This window comes from Eucalyptus grandis, chromosome 6 (genome assembly GCF_016545825.1).
Source record: "Eucalyptus grandis isolate ANBG69807.140 chromosome 6, ASM1654582v1, whole genome shotgun sequence".
Lineage (NCBI taxonomy): Eukaryota > Viridiplantae > Streptophyta > Magnoliopsida > Myrtales > Myrtaceae > Eucalyptus > Eucalyptus grandis.
The window spans coordinates 46,080,406-46,100,069 of NC_052617.1; the positions used below are offsets into that span (position 1 = coordinate 46,080,406).

At 39.6% G+C, this 19,664-nt stretch overlaps 2 protein-coding genes across 2 annotated transcripts; one reads left to right on the forward strand and one right to left on the reverse strand.

Moving 5' to 3' along the window:
* Positions 1-141: 141 nt before the first annotated feature.
* On the reverse strand, positions 142-14,422 carry LOC104450276 (protein ENHANCED DOWNY MILDEW 2). The gene is made up of 18 exons (XM_010064764.3): positions 13,865-14,422; positions 13,671-13,767; positions 11,609-11,662; positions 11,374-11,510; positions 9,997-10,093; positions 9,755-9,853; positions 8,851-9,098; positions 8,682-8,768; positions 8,041-8,589; positions 7,777-7,924; positions 7,609-7,710; positions 6,926-7,018; positions 5,816-5,857; positions 5,389-5,499; positions 2,185-2,256; positions 1,920-2,038; positions 1,787-1,850; positions 142-1,708 (listed from the first exon to the last, which is right to left on the reverse strand). The coding sequence occupies exons 1-18, from the start codon at positions 14,284-14,286 to the stop codon at positions 281-283; spliced, it is 3,969 nt and encodes a 1,322-aa protein (XP_010063066.2). The 5' UTR covers positions 14,287-14,422; the 3' UTR covers positions 142-280.
* Positions 14,423-15,414: 992 nt separating this feature from the next.
* Positions 15,415-15,729, forward strand: LOC104450278 (putative lipid-transfer protein DIR1). The gene has a single exon (XM_010064766.3). The coding sequence runs from the start codon at positions 15,415-15,417 to the stop codon at positions 15,727-15,729; it is 315 nt and encodes a 104-aa protein (XP_010063068.1).
* Positions 15,730-19,664: the final 3,935 nt, after the last annotated feature.

Consider the following 19,664-nt stretch of genomic DNA (forward strand, 5'->3'; position numbering starts at 1 on the left):
GATGGAGATCAGGTCGAAGCACAAGGACCAAATAATTCGACCCGACGCCCCTGTGATCTAGATGGAGACAAAATAAAAAATAAAATAAAATAAAAATTGCCTCATCTCACGAGTATAGGCAACTCTATAGAGACCATCAAATATCAGAGCCAAGCCAAGTTATCTAGATCGTGGTTGACGTTGAGAATATGAACAATACAGTACACACACTTAACCATCTGAAACATCGTCAAACCATCTAGAAAGAGGGAGAACGGGAAGAAGGAAACATCCAAGCACCCTATTCATAAATCCAGCCATTAGAATTCTGAGTAGAATTCTGAGAGTACGGCCGACGAGGACCAGTAGCAAAGCCAAAAGAGTCGCCTTGGTATCCTAATTGCGGTCTCCTATTAAGATCAAGATACCCATTTCCACGAATCGCGGGTGCTTCAGGCCTCGCATTGTTCAATCTCGTCGGATTCAGTTCATCCAAACGGGGAGCATATCGTTGCATCGTAGACATGTTCGCTCGCTGGGATGATTCAGAACCTAGAAGTCCATAGGTAGATGTCACGGGCCCCGACCGGCTGAACACAGAATCATTACCTGCCATGTAATTTCTTTGAGATACAGTTGGATCTTGCTGACCATAAAGACGGACCTGCGAACGCATCTGCTGCTCCCTCAAGAATCTCTCTTCGGGATCAGAGACACTGGGCCTGTAATTATCAGTGTCCCTCGTATAAGCCGCATACTCCAAGTTCTGAGGCCCATAATTGGTAGGAGGACCACCACCACTTGACCATCTCTGATTTGAATAATATTCACTGTTGCTCGGTCCATACATCCTGCCGGCATCATCAGAGCGAGTGGATTCTCGCCCAGCATAAAAGTGCTCAGCTCGTGACATAGACATGCTTGGGTCAGCGTTTTGATAATTCATGCCGCTAACATCATTCTCAAAAGGAACTACAAGTGATCTTGAGGATCGGTCATTGACTAACGACTTGGGTGAGGGATGATGAGAGCTTACCTTTGCAGGTGGCTCCTTATCAATTTCTCTTCCACGTGTTCCTCTACCACCTGCCTTTTCCCTAGAGGACCGATCATTGAACGAAGACTCCCCATTCGTCAAATTGGGAGAGGGACAACGAGGTAGATCCTTCTCATCAATTCCTTTTCCACATGTTCTGCTACTATCGGCCTTTTGCTTAGTGGACCGATCATTGAATGACAACTTCCCCTCTGTCAACATAAGTGAGGGATGATGAGGTGTTTCCTTTGCAGGTGACTTCCCATAAATTTTTCTCCCACTTGTGCCCATACCCTTGGCCCTCCCCGCAGAAGTCCCAGTAGACTGGCTCTCCCTGCTTTCTCTCCCGCTGTCATTTCGAGAAAAACGCCCTTTTTGACCTTCAGCCATATCGACTCTGTCTTTGGTTTCTTCAGGCCTACCCTTTGGCATGGATGTATTACTTGTAAGTGACGAAGTACCAACGCAAAGGCTCCGGTCATCTTTCAGATGATGAAAATCCAGTGATTTATTGCAGTCATCGTTTGACCGCAGCCTCTCACTCTTCGTCGGCAAGTGACCCTGCTCTTGGGCTATGATCTCGTGCTTTGCAGACCAATCTCGACGGCTCCACAGATACAGCAATGGTGGCTTATTGTTCCACTGTTCAATTTGTTTATCCTTCACATCAACAGACCCTGGCAAATAAAATGACTGAAAATGGAAAAGTTATAATTAATTCATCAGATGCAAACATATGATCAGAAGGAAGAGCAGAGCATCCCATTTCACCTTTCCAGACAAGAATCGATCGTCTTCCCACACCAGATCATAGTGGAACTTTTTCTCATCTAGTCTGCAATGCACCAGTAGATTTAAGTATTTGCAGAGGCAAAACAGGGTGCCCAAAGCAAGGTTGTGTTACCTTTCAGTTTCTGATGGAGCAATCAGAATAAGGAGCTTTGGTTTGAATTCAAGAGCTTTATCAATAAACTTGTTCGCTAAAGCTGCTTTAACTCCAAAAGGAGGATTTAGCCCCATGATCTACTCAGGAAGAAACATAATGAAATGATAAAACATTCAACAACGCATGGATATGTTCAGAGAGAGAGAGGGAGGGAGAGAGGAGAGCGAAAGGGCCAATAACCCAACTAAAATGCAGAGACATAAAGCAAAACTCTGCCTCTTACCAATTTCGACCCAGGAGGTAGCTCTTTTAGTTGGACAGTCATCCAGTCCCTTAGTTCAAAGTTGAAGTTATTCTGCAATTAAAAGGAGGAGAAACTATATAAAACCAGCCTTAAACAAAGGCAAGTCCAGGTTCAATACCAAGTACATTTCACAAAGATCATAACAACACTGGCATTACCAGCAAATGCCAATTGGACCAATTATTCTTCTGCATGGCATTCACTGAAAACTGAATTGCTCAAAGCAAATGCTAAGGCATATAAAATGGGTTACCGCTGGCCACAGCCTGGAAAGACCCTAACAGAGACTCCCTATCTCAACCTATAGGCATCAAGAAGAATCCCTAACAAATTGCAAGTGGGGAAAAAAAAACCGGATGTGAAAAATAAACCTATTTTCTAAACCACAGGCAAATTGCATTTAACAGACATAGACTATAGTTCCATATCATCCAACTTTTTGACAGTTGTGTGTGCCTCAATGTAAATGAGGCTTCATCCTCTAGTAAGTGGATGGGTCACTAGTAAAGGTACTCAAATTATGTTTGCATGCTCAAGTTTCTCATAAAAGCTTCAAAAGCAACAACATCCTGCAAAATTGTCATTACTTCAGATTTCAAGGCTCCAGCATAACCAAAGTGGTGAGACCAAAGTGGCAGGAATGGGGATGAGGCTGAGAAAGCAGGTAACTGAGGCCAACTCACAACAACTTGCTCATGTCCCTCCTTTATGGCTATAGACAGCCTATTCCTCCTCCATATTTCATAGTTAACAGGTTGGCTGAGCTTTCAACCGCATTCCAAACCACATTCCAGCAATTTCTTACCAAATTTGGTACTAATTTTCTTAAACAAAAAATTGACAGCGTGTCTACTCCAAACTTAGAATTATTACGCACGTAGGTAGGCTACATAAGTCCTCCTGAATCTACATGCCCTGCTAACCAGGTTATGGAGATATTTTTCACTATCTGGAAGGCTCATTGCTCCTCACACTCTGAAGCTTGAGTACTTCAACACTTCATCCTCCTCTACGACAGTGTACAGGTCATATGGATGCAGCATTGCAGATATCAACTCTAACTACAGAGAAATTCAGAGGAAATTATGCAAAAGAAACCACACTGTTCCTCAAGAAATGTAGCCTAATGCATTCCCAAATGAAGTACCATCGGATTATTATAGGCAGGTATATGAACCAACTAGAGATGCAACAAGCCTTATCAGAGTTCTATGCAAATAACCCTCCTCAGCGTGTACAGCCAACTGTTCCTAAAGAAATCTGGTCTGGCTTAATGCATTCCCAAACGAAGTACCATGGGATTATTATAGGCAGGCGTATGAACTGACTAGAGATGCAAAAAGTCTTATCAGAGTTCTATGCAAATAACCCTCCTCAGCCTATACAGCCACCTCAACCTCTGCAGCCTCCTCAATAACAGCCGTCTCCCCCTTGATCTCCAGAATATAACCAGTTGGCTACGACTGACAATTCCGCCAGGGAATCCAATGCTCCTCAAAGAGAACCAGAGCTAGCAACAACAAAGCATCCCCAGATTCTCTGAACGTAGAAAGGCTACAGCTTTGCTTTAGACCTGAACCGATGGAAATGCTGGAGGTATGCTGATGAGAATAATCCTGCAGACATCCTCTCTTCTGACAATGATTTTCCGGACCTCTCATTGTGAATGATTATACTGCTAGAATAAGTGCGCCAACTTTGACTGCATTATGTGCCATGTGTCGGGGTGCTTTGTAAGAGCATCTTATAAAGATGCATGCTGCTTGAGTCTATGGTTGTGTTGTTAAAGGTCTGTAATACCCTTGGCATCACTTATATAAGGGTATCATCCTTCAGTTGTATAATAAGACCAAGTATGGGTAATCTCTACAGGATACACATCTCCTATGTCTTTCTAAACACTTTCCCGCTCTTCCTCACAGTCTGATGTCCTTGGATGTTTAAAGTTGCACTGTTAGCTTGATAAGGTGAATTGGTCACATTAGTATGTTCTGCACTTGCCACTCTATAGATCTTGTGAATCAGAAAATTTGTGAGACTTGAAAGATTTATGGAATACTTTTGTGATTTCTCAAGACTAAAAGATGGTCCCTTGTTTAAGGCCTAGGAAGGGCCATCTTTATCTGTCTCAGATATCCATGAGTCTGTTCAATTGACCCCTTCCTCTCGTATGCCAAGAACATCTGAAGCGAAGTTCTCTGGTCCAAACCTCATTAGCGCCACTCCAAACTTTTTTCCACAAATACATCGTTTCAACTCTATTGTCAAATGCTCACACACTCATCGACCAATTCTTACCTCGATATTCCTGTTTCACAAATATATTAGAACTTTCCCATCCAATATTCGTCTTTTGGTCGGGTTTAAAGTCTTGCATTTGGAAATGCTTTCCTTTGTGCTCCACCTTGCATTACAAGCTTCTTTCTTTGCCGACTTTTATTTCTCTAAGTTCTAGTTCTTATAACAATACTCTTAACTCTAGCCTCTATTTTTTACTTTTTTTTTTACTAAATTTTTTTACCTCTTCTTTGACTACCAAGGCTCCTTAGAAGCTTCCTCCAAAACCTATTTGACCACTTCTCAAACATAACCAGCCACAGATTTGCAGGTGTCATTTGTTCTGCAGCTCCTCCAAATATTGTTAGTATATCCTAGAACCAAATATTATAGGATCCTAAAGCTGATTTGAGCTTTTTAAACCATTAGGCAATAAATAAGAAACTTGCATGAGTCATGCCATTGCACTGTTTGACTCTATCATATTACCAATACATATTGCATGTGATCATGAATGAAACTACTGCTTATTGGAACAAATTGCATGATGACTTGTACAAATGGATGCTTGAGACAGTATAATTATTTCATAGCCAACCTAGTCTAACCTCAGATACTATACTCACTAACTATGGCTACCCTATATTTCCATTCCACAATATATTATCTTCTTTACTACCCTGGAACAGGAACAAAGAAAGGCTCCACGTCCCTCAACCTCCTCCTAGTGAAACAAGTGAACAACCACTGGACACAAGATTACAAACGATAGTAACAAAAAAAAATCATCCTTAAAAAATTCCCCAGGAAATAAGAAATAGTCATGCTGCAGAACTGTCTGCAAAGACAACAAAAATATTCTTCACACATAAAAGTTAACAAAATGAGGTAGAATGCGCAAATTACCTTTGGTGGAAAAACATCATAATTTTTGTAAGAGCATTTCTTTCCAGTCTCTTCAAGCTTCTTTGCCATTAGGCAGCTAAAATCATTAGCCCCACAACAGAAGTCAACAATCTGTTAATGCAATTTTTATGAGTTGGATGACTGACATCAAACGTCGTACAAACAGAGCCATAGAAGGGGGAAAAGTGTAAGAAGCAGATTTCCTTTTTATGGCAAAGACTGGTGAAAGATAAAATATACACAAAATGGTACATGATGATTGTCAGATTTCTTCTAAAGCTCAAGCAAAGCAATTCAGAATTCCAATCCCTCAGGAGGAACCCCACCAATCAGGTTCCCAATCACATACAGATCACCATGATCTTTTACATTTAAAATTCTCAAGCATCAAGAGTGGAAACAAACTACTAAACGTTAAGTTTCTTACCATGTCACCATCCTGAACATACCAATGGAGTTTGTCAACGATCTGCATCAAAAATGAATCATTAAATTTGCACTTCACCCATATGATCACACAGAAATATAAGACACAAGCTTCAAGACACATCATTTCTTTGAGCCAAAGCCTATCTGACAAACAAACTTACAATATATATGCACATCATTCACCAAGTACAAACCTGTCACCAGTTCAATTAAGTCAACATGCTTATTTGCAATTTTTATTTGTCAATGGGAGACAGAGATACCTTGTAGGTACTTCTCTCATCAAAATAACTGACAGCTTCAATATTTTCTCAGAGAATTTTGTTTTTCAAATTTATTGGTTACAAAACCCTGTATAAAGATCAGATTAGATGGTAGCATGTGTACCTCAAAAAAAAGATTCAATGTAAACAAAAGCAATCAGATGAAAGGAACAGATTAACTCATCACTACAAAGAAACTGACTGAAACCTAGAGGGCTGACCAAGTGAACATCTAAATTCGCTACTTCGTCTATATGTGTAAGATGCTAGCCTCGCTAAAAAGTCGAGTAAGGAAGCTAAGGAAATGAAAACATCCAGCTTCTTTTCTAAATTAAGAAAATCTGGCCTGTAATGAGGTATAAGGGGCACGAGTATAGTATTGAGAGACCAGTGATAGATGAAATCCAAATGCCCTACATTTTCTTATTTCAAGAAGTTGAAGTTGGCAAAAATTATCAGAAGAATTTCCTAGAAAAGGCAACAGATATAAGTAAATTTGGAGAACCAGAATAGCTTTCTGCAAGCATAATAGAGCAACAATTTGCAAATTGTCGACTTCCATAGAATTACGTAGAAGTGTTACTTTGTGAATGGACTGGCACACATTTGGTAACTTTTATGTTGTGTGTGCTATTTTTCCCCATCAAATGAAAGGGGGTCCAAACCTTTAAATATCCATGACAAAAGGTCGAAAATCAGTTTATTTATCATTACTTATATGTTTCATTCTGGTGCGTAACAATTTGCCAAAAAAGCAAGTAAACGAAGGACCACATCTGCATATAAGACCAACTAAAACTGCCAACTCAAAGATAAATAAGGCTTCAGATTCAAAGAACAAGCACCTCTTGAAGTTTATCGGCTTTTGTAAAATGTCGACCAAAGGAAGTGTAGCGCATACCATATATGAATGGTGCAAGATATACTCTAAGCTTGTCCTGCAGCCAATCAAATCAGCATATGAGAGATTGTTCATCAACAAAAAAATTGGGATGGGATGTACAACATTTGATAAGAAGCATAACAAGGGCAATAAATTTCGAGAGGGGGCTATGTGAGCAAGCTAAAGTATTTTTCTTTTCACAAGTATCAGCAAAAAAAGGGAGATAAATCATGCATGAACCTCCAAAGGTTATAAAAGATAAAGAAACAGCTAATTACAAAAAACTGATAAATAAATAAAGTAAAACAAAATAACGATGTATGGTCAAAGCAAATAACTGATGCAAGCAATGCTCAAAAAATAGAATCAGATGAAAGGTAAGAAGCTTCTGAGCTCACATTAGGCCACAAAGGAAACCAAAGCTTTTATAATTTAAAAGCCTAGTTATTCTTTCCACTTAAGAGAAAAACATGAGTGCAGACGCAAAGTATTGTTTCGATCAAGCAGCAGTGAAAATTACACCAGACATTAGAGGGAGGGAGGGAGGGAGGGAGGGGGAGAAAGAGAGAGAGACCACATCTTGAATTGAAAATAGAATACAAGAATAGCCTCAAATACAAATATAGAAAATAGAATGTGCTGAACCTTCCACTTAAATATCTGGGTTAGAACATCTGGGTCACAGACAGTTTTTGCATCTTCATTGCTGTCTCCTTCCTCTCGCCTCTGCAAAGCTGCTCGAAGAGCCTGCACATGCAATTTTTCAATTAACACATCCTTATTGACAAGTTGAATTAGTGCATAAGTATGTACCTGAACTGCAGCCTCCACTTTCCCAATAGTAATTGCCTTATCAACAGTTGACTTTAGATATTGTGCATGAGTAGATGGCACTTTCTGCTTTCTCATAACATCTCCCATACTTAGTGTAGATGAAGCCTCTTGCATTAGATCCAAAAGCCTGCTTATCATGGAGGAACACATAGTTGAAGAATTAAATAGAATGAAATACATCCGACAGATGCACATTTGCTGATCATCAAATACCAACTAAGATAACAGGCGAGAACAAATCACCTCCTCTCTGTGTCAGCATCTAGTGCAGGAAGGGAGTCATCTGAACTCCCAGAAGCAGGCTGCACTGCTCTTCTCTCTTCACTATCTGGTACAACTTGTTTTCCTGGTTTTATTTGCTCAGATGCCTTTGTCATGGAGGAATGCAACCTTTCACCGCCCAGAGAAGTGTGCTCCCTCATGGTAAAAGATGTGCTGGCCTCCAAAGACCTGGACTCGGCAGTATCCTTGTGAAATTTCTTGGATGCATATGTCGCTTTGACTTTGTTGGCTATAGCTTGTCCAGATGATACTTTCACTTTTTTGTCTTTTTCACCTTCTTTCTTTGTGAAAGGGGATTTCTCCTTTCCAAGCGACTGTTTTTCTGAAGCTCTTTTCAAGGAGTCCTCCGAAGCAACAGGTTTCTTCTTTAAACCTTTCCCTCCAGTGGAGAGTGATTCCAATACTGGTCTTTTCCTTTTCACTCCAATGGCAGCCCTATTTGCTTGAATAGTAGGAAACTTCACGTGATTTCGCACTGGTGTCCCAATATCTTCATCAATCTCATGCTTTCTGGCAAAGTTAAAGACAGCTCTTTAGCAGATGATGGCAAAATGCTCAAGAGTTAAAGGCTGAAGAAGCTTAAATACTGAAGTAGTACTTACAAACAATAAATTAATATGCGATTAGGTAGTAATCCCTCCCATGCCCTTATAGTTGCATCTTCATCTGAGTCTTCAAAAACAATTTCCCTGAATACAAGCATATGAAGCATCATAGATCAATTATGACGAGACTAAAGCAATAATAATCTAAAAGAACAGTTAAACATACTTTGGCAAGCATTTTCTATGGTAAGACTTGGGGCATCGTCTGCATACAGCAAATTGTAGATCATGTTCCTTCTTGTTTTCATTTTGATTGCAAGCACAACATTTATGCACAGGGCACGTGAAACTTTCTCCTAAAGCAATCCTCTGCTTAAGTTTATCTGCAGCAACTTCATCTCTGCGATGGAGCAATTTTGCTACACATTGGGGATGGTAGAAGTGGCCGCAAGTAGCAGAAACACATTGGAAGACCTATCAGAGAATTAGTGTCAGAAAAAATATCCATACAGCTAAGCTATAGAATAACCACAAGTGACACGTAGCCGCACTTGAATAGAATCCTAGAAGCCTTGAGTCAAGTAACGGGCCCAATGAATCCACATCAAACCCAGAAAACTCAGTGTTAATTTTGCAAGCGGGGAGGAGGAGGAATGAGGGAGCTAATCTCAGTCACAGGTCAAGAGTATGTTCAAGGATAGACCAAGCTAAACAAGCCAACCTTACATTCCCTCTTTAAAAATATTGAAAATTCTTTTTCTCCCATAAAAAAAGGGGATCAATTAGAACATGTTTAGAAAGACTTCTCCAGTTCCAAATAAAAATTGCTGGACATGCTTCATGGGGTTAGCTCAGACCATGCCAAAACGTATGATCCGGGGCACAGGCACAGCTGACTTTTACTAAGTAACTAGACACTGTGGACAAGCATGAACAGTAGATGTTTTCATTGAACCACACTTATAGAAAAAACATATAGAGTTCAGTATCCCACGCAAGCTCCAAAAGATTTTATATGAGTTTTCATAGCAACAAAAAAATGGAGGAGAATTGAACGCCTTCATCATGAAAATCAGATTCAGTGGTAAAATATGAAGCCAGACAATTGATCTTTTCCTACTGTCTCATACATCAGCACAAGAAGACTTGTCAGATGAGCCCAACTTCCCACATGCAAAGCACTGGTGCAGGTTGTATCTACAATTTCCGCACTTAAAAATCTGCAATGCCTGTCAACGCCATGATAAAAATATAATTAGAAACTAAAGCAAAAAAAAAAAAAAAGAGGCCTAGGAGAAAAAAAGAAACCAAAGCAAAGGGAGAACTAACTTCTAAACACAAAAAAGAAATAAAAAATGAAGTATCATCCTACATCAACTTCATGCTGTGAAAATCCAAGAGAATCGCAAAGCGAGTCTTCACCATCTTCTTCAGTAGCGTGAAATGACCTCATGCATTTTCCATCACAGCTGTATTGCTAACAAACTGTCAGATATGAATTTAACTAAAAAAATGCATACCAAACTAAATTAAAAGGTACAATAAGAACATCCATTAAACTTCACTAAAAGAGCAGAAACTACCCTAAAATCAATAAGAACAATTTATTCCACATACAATATGAAAAATTCACGCACTCACACTTTTTGTCTAAAGCCCATTGGGACATATAATCTTAGGGGAAGATCAAAGTCAGAGAAGAAAATGTTGATGAAAGCTGATAGATGGTAGACCAAATTGGATTTGTTGAGTCTGCGCTAAAGTTTTTATAACCAGACAGGAGTAAGACTGAATCGGGGTAGCACTTAGCTGGTGAACCGGCATTTTAAAAGAATATCTATACGTAACCACTTGATCAAACGCAGCCCATTTTGTCAACACATGCAGTGACTCAAATACGAGCCCCGGGTTCAATTTCCAAGCTTGTGGAGCTTTGGAAAGCTGAGAGGTATAAAATATATACAACAGATGGTAGATGGAATATCTATACATAACCACTTGATCAAACGCAGCCCATTTTGTCAACGCATGCAGTGACTCAAATACAAGCCCCGTGTTCAATTTCCAAGCTTGTGGAGCTTTGGAACTTTAATTTTAGCTGAGAGGTATAAAATATATACAGCAGATGGTAGATGGAAGCAAAGGAGCGCCCTTACAAAGTGGCAAAAGCTTATGTGCCTGTCCTAGAGGGAGCGGGTATAGTTCTCTCCCTCAACAACGCTGACTGACTTTTGAAAGCCAAGCTTGGTCAGAACCAAATTGACCAGTTTACCAGGTCAACCCAATTGTGTCAAAGTTATTAAAAAAGGTTGAGTATAGAAATGGACTCCACTCGTGGCCGGTTCCCAGTTACCATTGCCACGATTAGGAACACGCCCATAGGAAGAGAGTGTGTTTCTCTCATAGGAACTGAAACAATACAATAGCACCAAAACAATCCAAAGACAGTCTCAGGAATAAACTGGAAGTCTGGGATCACTAAAAGAAAAACTATAATTTTGGTCCAAGTATTTTGGACGTTCTTTATTTTGGTCCTTGTACCTTCACTTTCCCGTTGTAGTGGAATGCCATGAGGGGGACGAAAATTGTAGCAAAACAGTCATTCAGGGACTAAAATGAGAATAGGGACCAGAATGAAGAATGCCCTAAAGAATTGGTACCAAAAGAATTCTAAGCACTAAATTTCTAGAAATTACAGACCCAAAAAGTATATATCTGGGAAAAAACGCTTAAGGAGGACAACACATACCATAAAAGGCTGCCACCGTTATCACATAGCGCACAAACAGAATCAAAACAATCATCATCCTCAGCAGTCTCATCTTCAACATCTTCCATCCCGACATCTTCGGGATCATCCACAATAAAACTAGGCTTTGCAACGTGCTAAAAGATCCCAATAAAACCTTCCTTAGAATGAAAGGGAAATGGCAGAAACTTTCAAAGAAAAGATAGTGAGATATAGAAAAGGCATAGGTCCAAACCTCGCCAGATTTGCTCTTCTCCCAGGTCCTTTCTTCCATTAATTTGCTCAGAACCTTCATGAATTTTGTTTCCAGCAATTAACAAATGTCCAGATGAACAATGGCAATTTGACCCCAAAAACATCAACAGCAAGATAGAATTTTCCTGATATATATTTTGCTAGACCATTAATTTCTATAAATGAACACCAATTTGACCCCAAAACATCCACAACAAGATACTTTTTCCCAATATATGTATTTTTTCAGTCTGTTAATTTGTATAGATTAAGTGAATGGAATACTGCACTTTTGGTTCCAATACTTTACAGCATTCTCTGTCTGGTCCTGTTCTCATTTTAGTCCCTAGATGATATTTTATTACTATTTTCATATCTCTGATGGCATTCCAACATACTGTTTTGGTTCCTATACAGGGATGAAAATGGTCTTAAGGTACTTGTTTAAGGACTAAAATGGGAAAAGTGAAAGTACAGGGACCAAAATGAAGAATGCCAGAAGTACTTGGACCGAATTTATACTTTTTCTTTTAGTGATACCAGTATTCTAAGGTCCACTTTATTCCTGAAACAGTCTTTATGTTGTTATGGTGCTATTGTATCGTTTTAGTGCCTACTAGAGAAACACCCTCCCCCCCATGAACGTGTTCCTTATAGTGGCAATGTTGACCCCAAGAATATCAACAACAAGGTAGACTTTTCCTATAGAAAGCGATAGCATGAGTGCACATGGATACACGTACAAAAAAATTCTACATGTACTTATGTTTTTTTTTTTTTTTTTTTTTGTTCGGGACATGTATATTTGTTTGTATAATACCTTTTTCAACAAATCAATCTGCCAAAGCCATCTCATACAATATTAATTCCACTGATTGCAACAGCCCGTCCCCCTTTTTTTTTTGGATAAGTACACACGAGTACAAAGAGAGTATACATCAAAAGTAACAGCAGAAAGAAACTAAAAAGGCCTAACCAAACTTAATAGCAGCCCAATCAACAGCATATTTTAAAAAAGGCTCCAACTTTTCATGATTCACTTCTTCGACCAAAAAAAGAAAAATTCATAAACTTCAAAAATCCTCATGTTCCTAACAAGACATAGGTACCACAAAGCAGACAAAGAAGGAAGATCCAAGATTTTTTCATGAATTTGAATCTAAAATTCCATTTACAGTAAGCAATCATCTCTTTCACATTCTTTGGCAAAAACAAAGATGATTCCCATTTTCTTGAACAGGTAAACCCAAGTAACTGTATGCATGCAACACCGACCTACGATGATGAATCTATGAAGCCTCATCTAATCATTTGTTAGAAACTTCACATGCATGGAAATCAAAGCAAAGAAAGCAAACTTTTTTGAAGCAGCTTTAACCCTTTGCAAACAATCCTGATAAAAAATGTAGTAAAAAGAAAACAACAAACGATGCCACTTATATCTTATAGCACTGGAATTATAGGCAGTAGTCAAAAGTTTCCAACCATTGAGAGCTTCCCTAAACTAGTCCAGCATTGAAAGTGGATCACTTCAGGTCAGTGCTCAACTCTAATTGAACTTGATCAACTTCAAATCAATACTCAACTTTAATTGCAATGAACTTATAACCTAATGAAAATGTCACAATAAATTCAACACAAGCCTGCGCATTGGCGATTGCTTCGTGAAAGAGGAGTCATAAACTTGATCAACTTCAAATCAATACTCGACCTTAATTGCAATGAACTTATAACCTAATGAAAATATCACAATAAATTCAACACCAGTCTGCATATTGGTGATTGCTCCGTCGAAGAGGAGTCATATGAATGCCTAAGCAACAACTCGAACATTTCTCATCCTTGACACAAGCTCATCTACCACACCACGCACGCACAAAAATCATTAACAAAAATGGTGCCCAGAATTCTGGTCTCAGTTAAACCTTTCATCACTCGAACAATGACACCCACAATTTGAAATACACAAACAATCTAAAACTTCTCTACAGCGACTACATGTCAATGGCCAGAATATCAAACAAGGTCATGAATCTAAAAGAAAAGACAGAAACAGGAACGACCTTGGATTTCGCCAATGCACCATCCCTCCCTATAGCCTCTTTAATTAACGCGACATGGTCCTGCAAATCCTTCACAGAAGGCCGGACCTCATAGAACCTATAAACCACCAGATTGAGAAGAGGCAAAATCAGACGTGCGCCATAACACGCGAAGATGTGAAACGGTAAATTCTCAGAAACCACCGATACGATACCCAAGGGTTTTAGCCAAGTGCTCCCACAGCGCTTCTCGGGACGCGTCCGGGTGGTTCCTGGCGTAGTGCAGGCAGTGCAGCGTGATCAACACGGTCCTGATCGTATCCTGAAAGCTCCTCCTCGGCTTATCCAACTTGAACCAGATGTTGTCCTTGGAGAGGACCGACACCTCGGGCCTCGAGCGGCCGAGATCAAACCTCCAGGACTTGACCTCCCTGTAAATCTTTCGGAGGCCGTTGTCGGCTTTCCCGTGCAGGAAGACGGTCTCCTCCGCCGCCGCCGCGTCCTCCTCGCCGCCGTCCCCGTCGGTCCAACTCACCGGCAGGACGGAGAACGAGACCGGCTCGTCGTCGTGATCCTCGAAGAAGTAGGTCGACACCGTCTCCGGCAAGGCGTCGGCCTCGTCGTCGGACGACGCCATGTCGCGCGAACCGGAATTCCACGTGTCCCGGGGGAGAAATCGGCCGGAAGGGAGCGATGCAATTCCAAAAGCAAGTTGACGTGGTGAAGGGGTAAAGTGAAAAAAGACCTAGAATATCCCCAGTGACGTTTTGACGGGGGGCTGACCTGCCGATGAAAACTGAAAAGCAAGCGGTTCGGTTTTCCGTAGTTTGGCGCACGCGTGGGTGATTGGCTGCCAATTTTTCTCCCCCGAACCGCACGGCCGGGTTAAGATAGGCTTGGCCCGAGACCCGAATTGGTCCGGAGCGGATCGGGTTGAAAATGTTCGGTCCAGGCCTTTGGCAGCTTGGCGCTAGTTTGGTTTTCGGGCTCCAAGCCTAGAAAGCCAGGAAGGCCCAATCCATGGATCCACACATGTTTTAGGAAAATGAAAATATACGTGTATGATGACTCTGGAAAAAGATGATTAGGCTTGTGACTCTGGTTAAAATATGTTGGATTTCACTCTGCCAGTGGATTTTATAAATTACTACTCCTCTTATTGCCCCAATAATGAGATATATAAAAACCTTTCATGTCTTTTATGATCCAATAAAGATAGTATAAATTCATCCATAGCAGATCTAGTTTTTATAGTATTATTCATCTAAATTTCGAGACATTTCTCATTTATAGTAATAAAGTCACTTGAATACTTTTATTTCTATGATAAAGAAAACCCACTTGATTAAAACAAATAACTGCATGTTTTTATTATTTTTTACTAATCCTGTGGAGTGGATCACCTAAAACAAGAGCCAAAATCGGTGGATGTTTGGTACTAACGAAATCGCCTCGGACGGTTGGCATCTGTCCCTTAGCTGATTTTCACATGTGAAGGCCATTAAGATGCTATTCCCCGTGAGCCAGACAGATTGGTCACATGAACGCCTTAACACCCGTGACGATCACTTTTTTATTCGTCCTTGCAGAAAATCCATGCACAAATCACGAGCCATGTTTCATGTTTCGACAGCCAAAAACTAAAAATAAAATGAATAAGCAGAAGTGCTTAACCGGCGCTGCTTCACTATAAATACGCACTCGTGGAGAAATCAAAGATTAAGCCCATAATATACCACTAAATCGCTGAGTTTTAAGGAGCCAAATGGGGAAATCCAGCGGCAAGAGCTTGATCCTGGGGCTCGCGCTGGTGCTACTCGTGGCCATGATGGGAGGAGCCAAGGCCACGACCATATGCAAGATCCCGACGGACAAACTGACCTTCTGCCTCCCGGCCGTTGCGGGCGACCACCCCTCCCCGCCAACCAAGCAATGTTGTAAGGTGATCTCCAAAGCGGACATGCCATGCCTGTGCCAGTACAGGTCTGTGCTCCCGAACTATGGGATAAAACCTGCCAATGCCATGGCGTTGCCCAAGAAATGCGGCCTCAAGGCGCCTCCGAAGTGCTCCAACAACTAAACCGAACCAAGCGGCTATATGCTTTGTGATCATCTGGCATGCCTAGAGCCTCCGAATCCATTGCTTCTTTGTTTTGTTATAATTAATAAACTAGACATGTGATAAAGCTCATTGCTAAATCTCCACGGATTTCATGTCTTTCCAGTTTGTTTTATTTTGAATCACCAAATCTTTGAAGATCTCCGGTGTTGCAAGGTGCTGACTGCTGGGCCATTTTGTCCCTTTTCTTCTCTTTTCTCGCTTTTCTGAGGTGCGACGTTCTCTGTATTCGGAAATGATATTAATGGAAAAAAAAAAAAAAACCAGCTTGTTATTGTGCTGAATCTATTGATTCTCTATCTCCAGAACCTCGTTACTGTTATAGGGCCGGGACATGCTTACTGGGCCCTAAATATCATGGGCCGACCACGTTCGTAATGAATGGTGATTGGTTTTTGCGGTCATGAGTAGGTCATCTTAGACCTAAGGTTGTAAAGTTGTAAAGGCAGACGAAGCCCACGGCATTTTCATCGCCAGAGTAGACAAAACATAATGTCCAAAGCCGGACAGGGAACTGACCTTGCTGGGGTAGCTGATAACGCCAGCCTGGCCTTTGGGAGGTTTTGACCACGCTATCTCTACCTATCGAAGCTAAATCATTGCAGTGTTGACATCTTAAGGGGGAAAAAATTGCGGGTTTTGCATCGGATTCACATGGATCCCACAAAGCTGACGTTTAAGATGGATTTGGATCCGGGAAAGAAATCCCCTGTTCTGGCACGAAATTTGAATCCCATTATATATCATATAACGATATCCCTTTAATACGGTATTAACTCAATTCAGTTCCTATTTGGAAAGGACCGTGTCCAACTTTGCTTACATGCCTCTGTAATTATAATGGGAAAGATTCCTAGTTTTGTAGGTTGTTTGTAATTGCATTATTTTTTAGATCAACATCACATGCTTCTGGTACAAGACTCCTGCAGCTTTTGCGGTTGGTTGGCTTTTGTAGAGATAGCTAGTAGAGTCTAATACATCGTCGATTATTTGTGCTATGTATCTCTATAGTCTCTATAGATGATAAAATTGAAATGCTAGGATAAGAATTGATATGGATATGTGCACTCAACACGCAGCGTCTAGGTAATTCGTGGATTTTTCTTATTGGTCGTGGTTTTGAAATTTTCAATTTACCATTATTAGTATTCAATTGATGATATTATCCAAGGTGAATTCATCAAAGAATATGTCCTCACATGCTCGTGTTACAGTTAAATATGGATTTTTTTTTAACGAAAAGTTTATGAGGGATGCAATTATCAAAGCATACATTCACGAAAATGTTCGCATTGTCCCAGTACGTCAAATGACACATTGGATTGGATTGTCATCCAAAATATTTCTTTTTATATGATCCTTGTGTTTTAGATTTGCCTCTTTTTTAACGGCAACCCAATTTTCATCGGATGAACCTCCACAAGAGCATTTCAAGGTTTACTAACAAAGTGGTCATCCTTAAGTTAGCATATGATTAAGGAATTTGAAATATTTACAAATATGAATTGGAAAGATAAACAACTCATTCTTGGGATAATTATAAAAAAATTAAATAATTCATAGATTTTCCTTATTGGTCTTGGATTTTGAAATTTTCAGTTTACCATACTATGATTCAATCGACAATGTTATTTCAGGTGAAATTACAGAAGTATATACCCATATCTGTTCATGTTACAATTAAAAATGAATACTTTCTTTAGCAAAAAGTTTACGAAGGATACAATCATCAAAGCATACATTTAAGAATATGTTTGTAGTGTCCTGATATGTCAAAAAACAGTTGGACAGGATTGTCATCCAAATTAATTATTTTTAAATGCTTATTATATTATTGTTTTGTCTCCTTTCCACGTTTCAAAATTATACTAACCCATTTTTCGTGAGATGAACCCCCACAAGAGCATTTCACGGTACATAACAAATTGGTCATCCTCGAGATAACATATGATTGAGGACTTTGCAATATTTAAAAATATGAATTAGAAAGCTAAACAATTTATTATTGGGACAATTAAAAAAATTATTTTATGAATGCTTGCAATGATAAATTATCAAAAAAATTAGAGCTAATTAAAATGTCTGTGACTCAATTGACATCTATATAGTAGAGTTAATATTTTTGAGTAATTATCCCGTTTAATCCTCATTTTCTAAAGTTTTTTTTTTTTTTAATAGATGAAGGGGATAGAAAACAGACAACTAAAGTAAACTAAAATGTTTGTGCCCGCGGAGTACGGAGCACTGCATCATACTGAGAAAGTGGATTTATGGTACCCATGTGCTGCCGGTCTGCACTCTCATCATTGTTTCCACAGACGGAGAGAGCCACCAGGAGCAGTTTTTTTTTTTTTTTTTTTTGAGCAAACCACCAGGTGCAGTTAACAAGCAAAATTAAGTGCCATCTTACGCTATCCGGATCCACCTGTCCACTCGATCAACGATTGCGAACGCCCTCGTCAGTAAAAAAGCAATTGCTGTAATATTTCTCCATTTAATCGTACGTAAAATATGATCGTGCATAAAAGAATTCGGTATCGAGTCTCTAGCGAGGATTACAACCACGCGGTATGGGAACGTTCCAAAATGCTACTTCTACGTACACGGGAAGATAAGGAAAACTGCAGGTCGAATGAATTTATTACTACGAGGTGAGCTGTAATACGAAGTTGTTGGGGGTGCACGGCGTTTACTTCAGCATGCTAAGGTCTTTGAAAAATGGCCAAACGCTCGTTGGAGCCGTCATGTTGCAGTCTGGACTATTATAAATTTGCAAACAGTATAGTTTTCACTTTTCTTAATATATAAAAAAAAAAGTGCCAAGTCAAACACCCACGTCCATGTTTATGAACTACGCGCTTGGGTCAATTGGAGTTGTTCATGTGCTGGTCGTGTATTTGGTTATATTATCCTTAAATTCAATGTGCGACTGAAATTTTTTGAGCTAACGAGAATGGCGTAAATAGATATTCATACGAATATTTTGCAATATATATCACAAGGATGAGATATGAATCCCAATAAATAAATAAAAAATTGGACGGAGAATGTTCTCTCCACAGCTGTAGCCAATATCCTAGTTTAGTAAAGAGAAGTTGGTATTGAACTTTTAATCGGATTTCGGTAGATTAAAGAAGGCAAGTCGCTTTCATTTCCAGTTGCACAAATCATGCCGTTGACGGCATGCCTTGCGATCTAGCAAATTGGCAACGCTTTGAAATCGAGTGGGGGACAGCTTCTCATTAACTACCTGTGAGCGGTGCCGTAATGAAGAAATTATAAATGTCGTGTGTTTATTAAGTAAATAGGAAATAATGCATCCATCCCCTTTAAGGTCATAACTACAACGGGAAAGTTGCACTAAACTCGCGCTTACATAAAATCTTGTATGAAATCACTTAATAACCACTGATCAATCACAAAACACAAAAATTTCCTCGTGCGAATTCTCCTAAAATAAAATAGTTATCTCCTATGCATGACAATTTTAATTTAAGTTACTAAATGAAGCGCAATGAATTTTCGAGGCAAGTTAAAACAAGTCCTCATTTTAAGGCCATTAAGCATTTTATCTGGAAACGCCTTTAAACATTGTTCGTACAAGATTTCATGCATTCAATATGATAAGAGGTCGGTGAAATGCTTGAATGCAAAAAATACAAAAGTCATCTTGTAATACAATATTGATATTTCAGTCAAACTACAATGCAATTTAGAGGAGTTTCCACGCGTCAATTTTTTTTATTAGAGATCGGTTAAATGCTCAAATTTGAAATTAAAGAGGAAAAGCATAGTGCGAAAAATACAAAAGTCATCTCGTAATACAATATCGATATTTTGGTCAAATTATAATGCAATTTGGATGAGATTTCACGCGTGGAAAATTTTGATTTCCG

Excerpts from the sequence above, each read along its gene's own strand:
- LOC104450276 (XM_010064764.3), bottom strand. The coding sequence starts at position 14,286 with ATGGCGTCGTCCGACGACGAGGCCGACGCCTTGCCGGAGACGGTGTCG. Across the intron at positions 11,663-13,670 it reads GTGCATTGGCGAAATCCAAG|GTTCTGAGCAAATTAATGGA; the intron begins GTCGTTCCTGTT and ends AAATTCATGAAG. Across the intron at positions 7,925-8,040 it reads GATGCTGACACAGAGAGGAG|GCTTTTGGATCTAATGCAAG; the intron begins GTGATTTGTTCT and ends CATGATAAGCAG.
- LOC104450278 (XM_010064766.3), top strand. The coding sequence starts at position 15,415 with ATGGGGAAATCCAGCGGCAAGAGCTTGATCCTGGGGCTCGCGCTGGTG.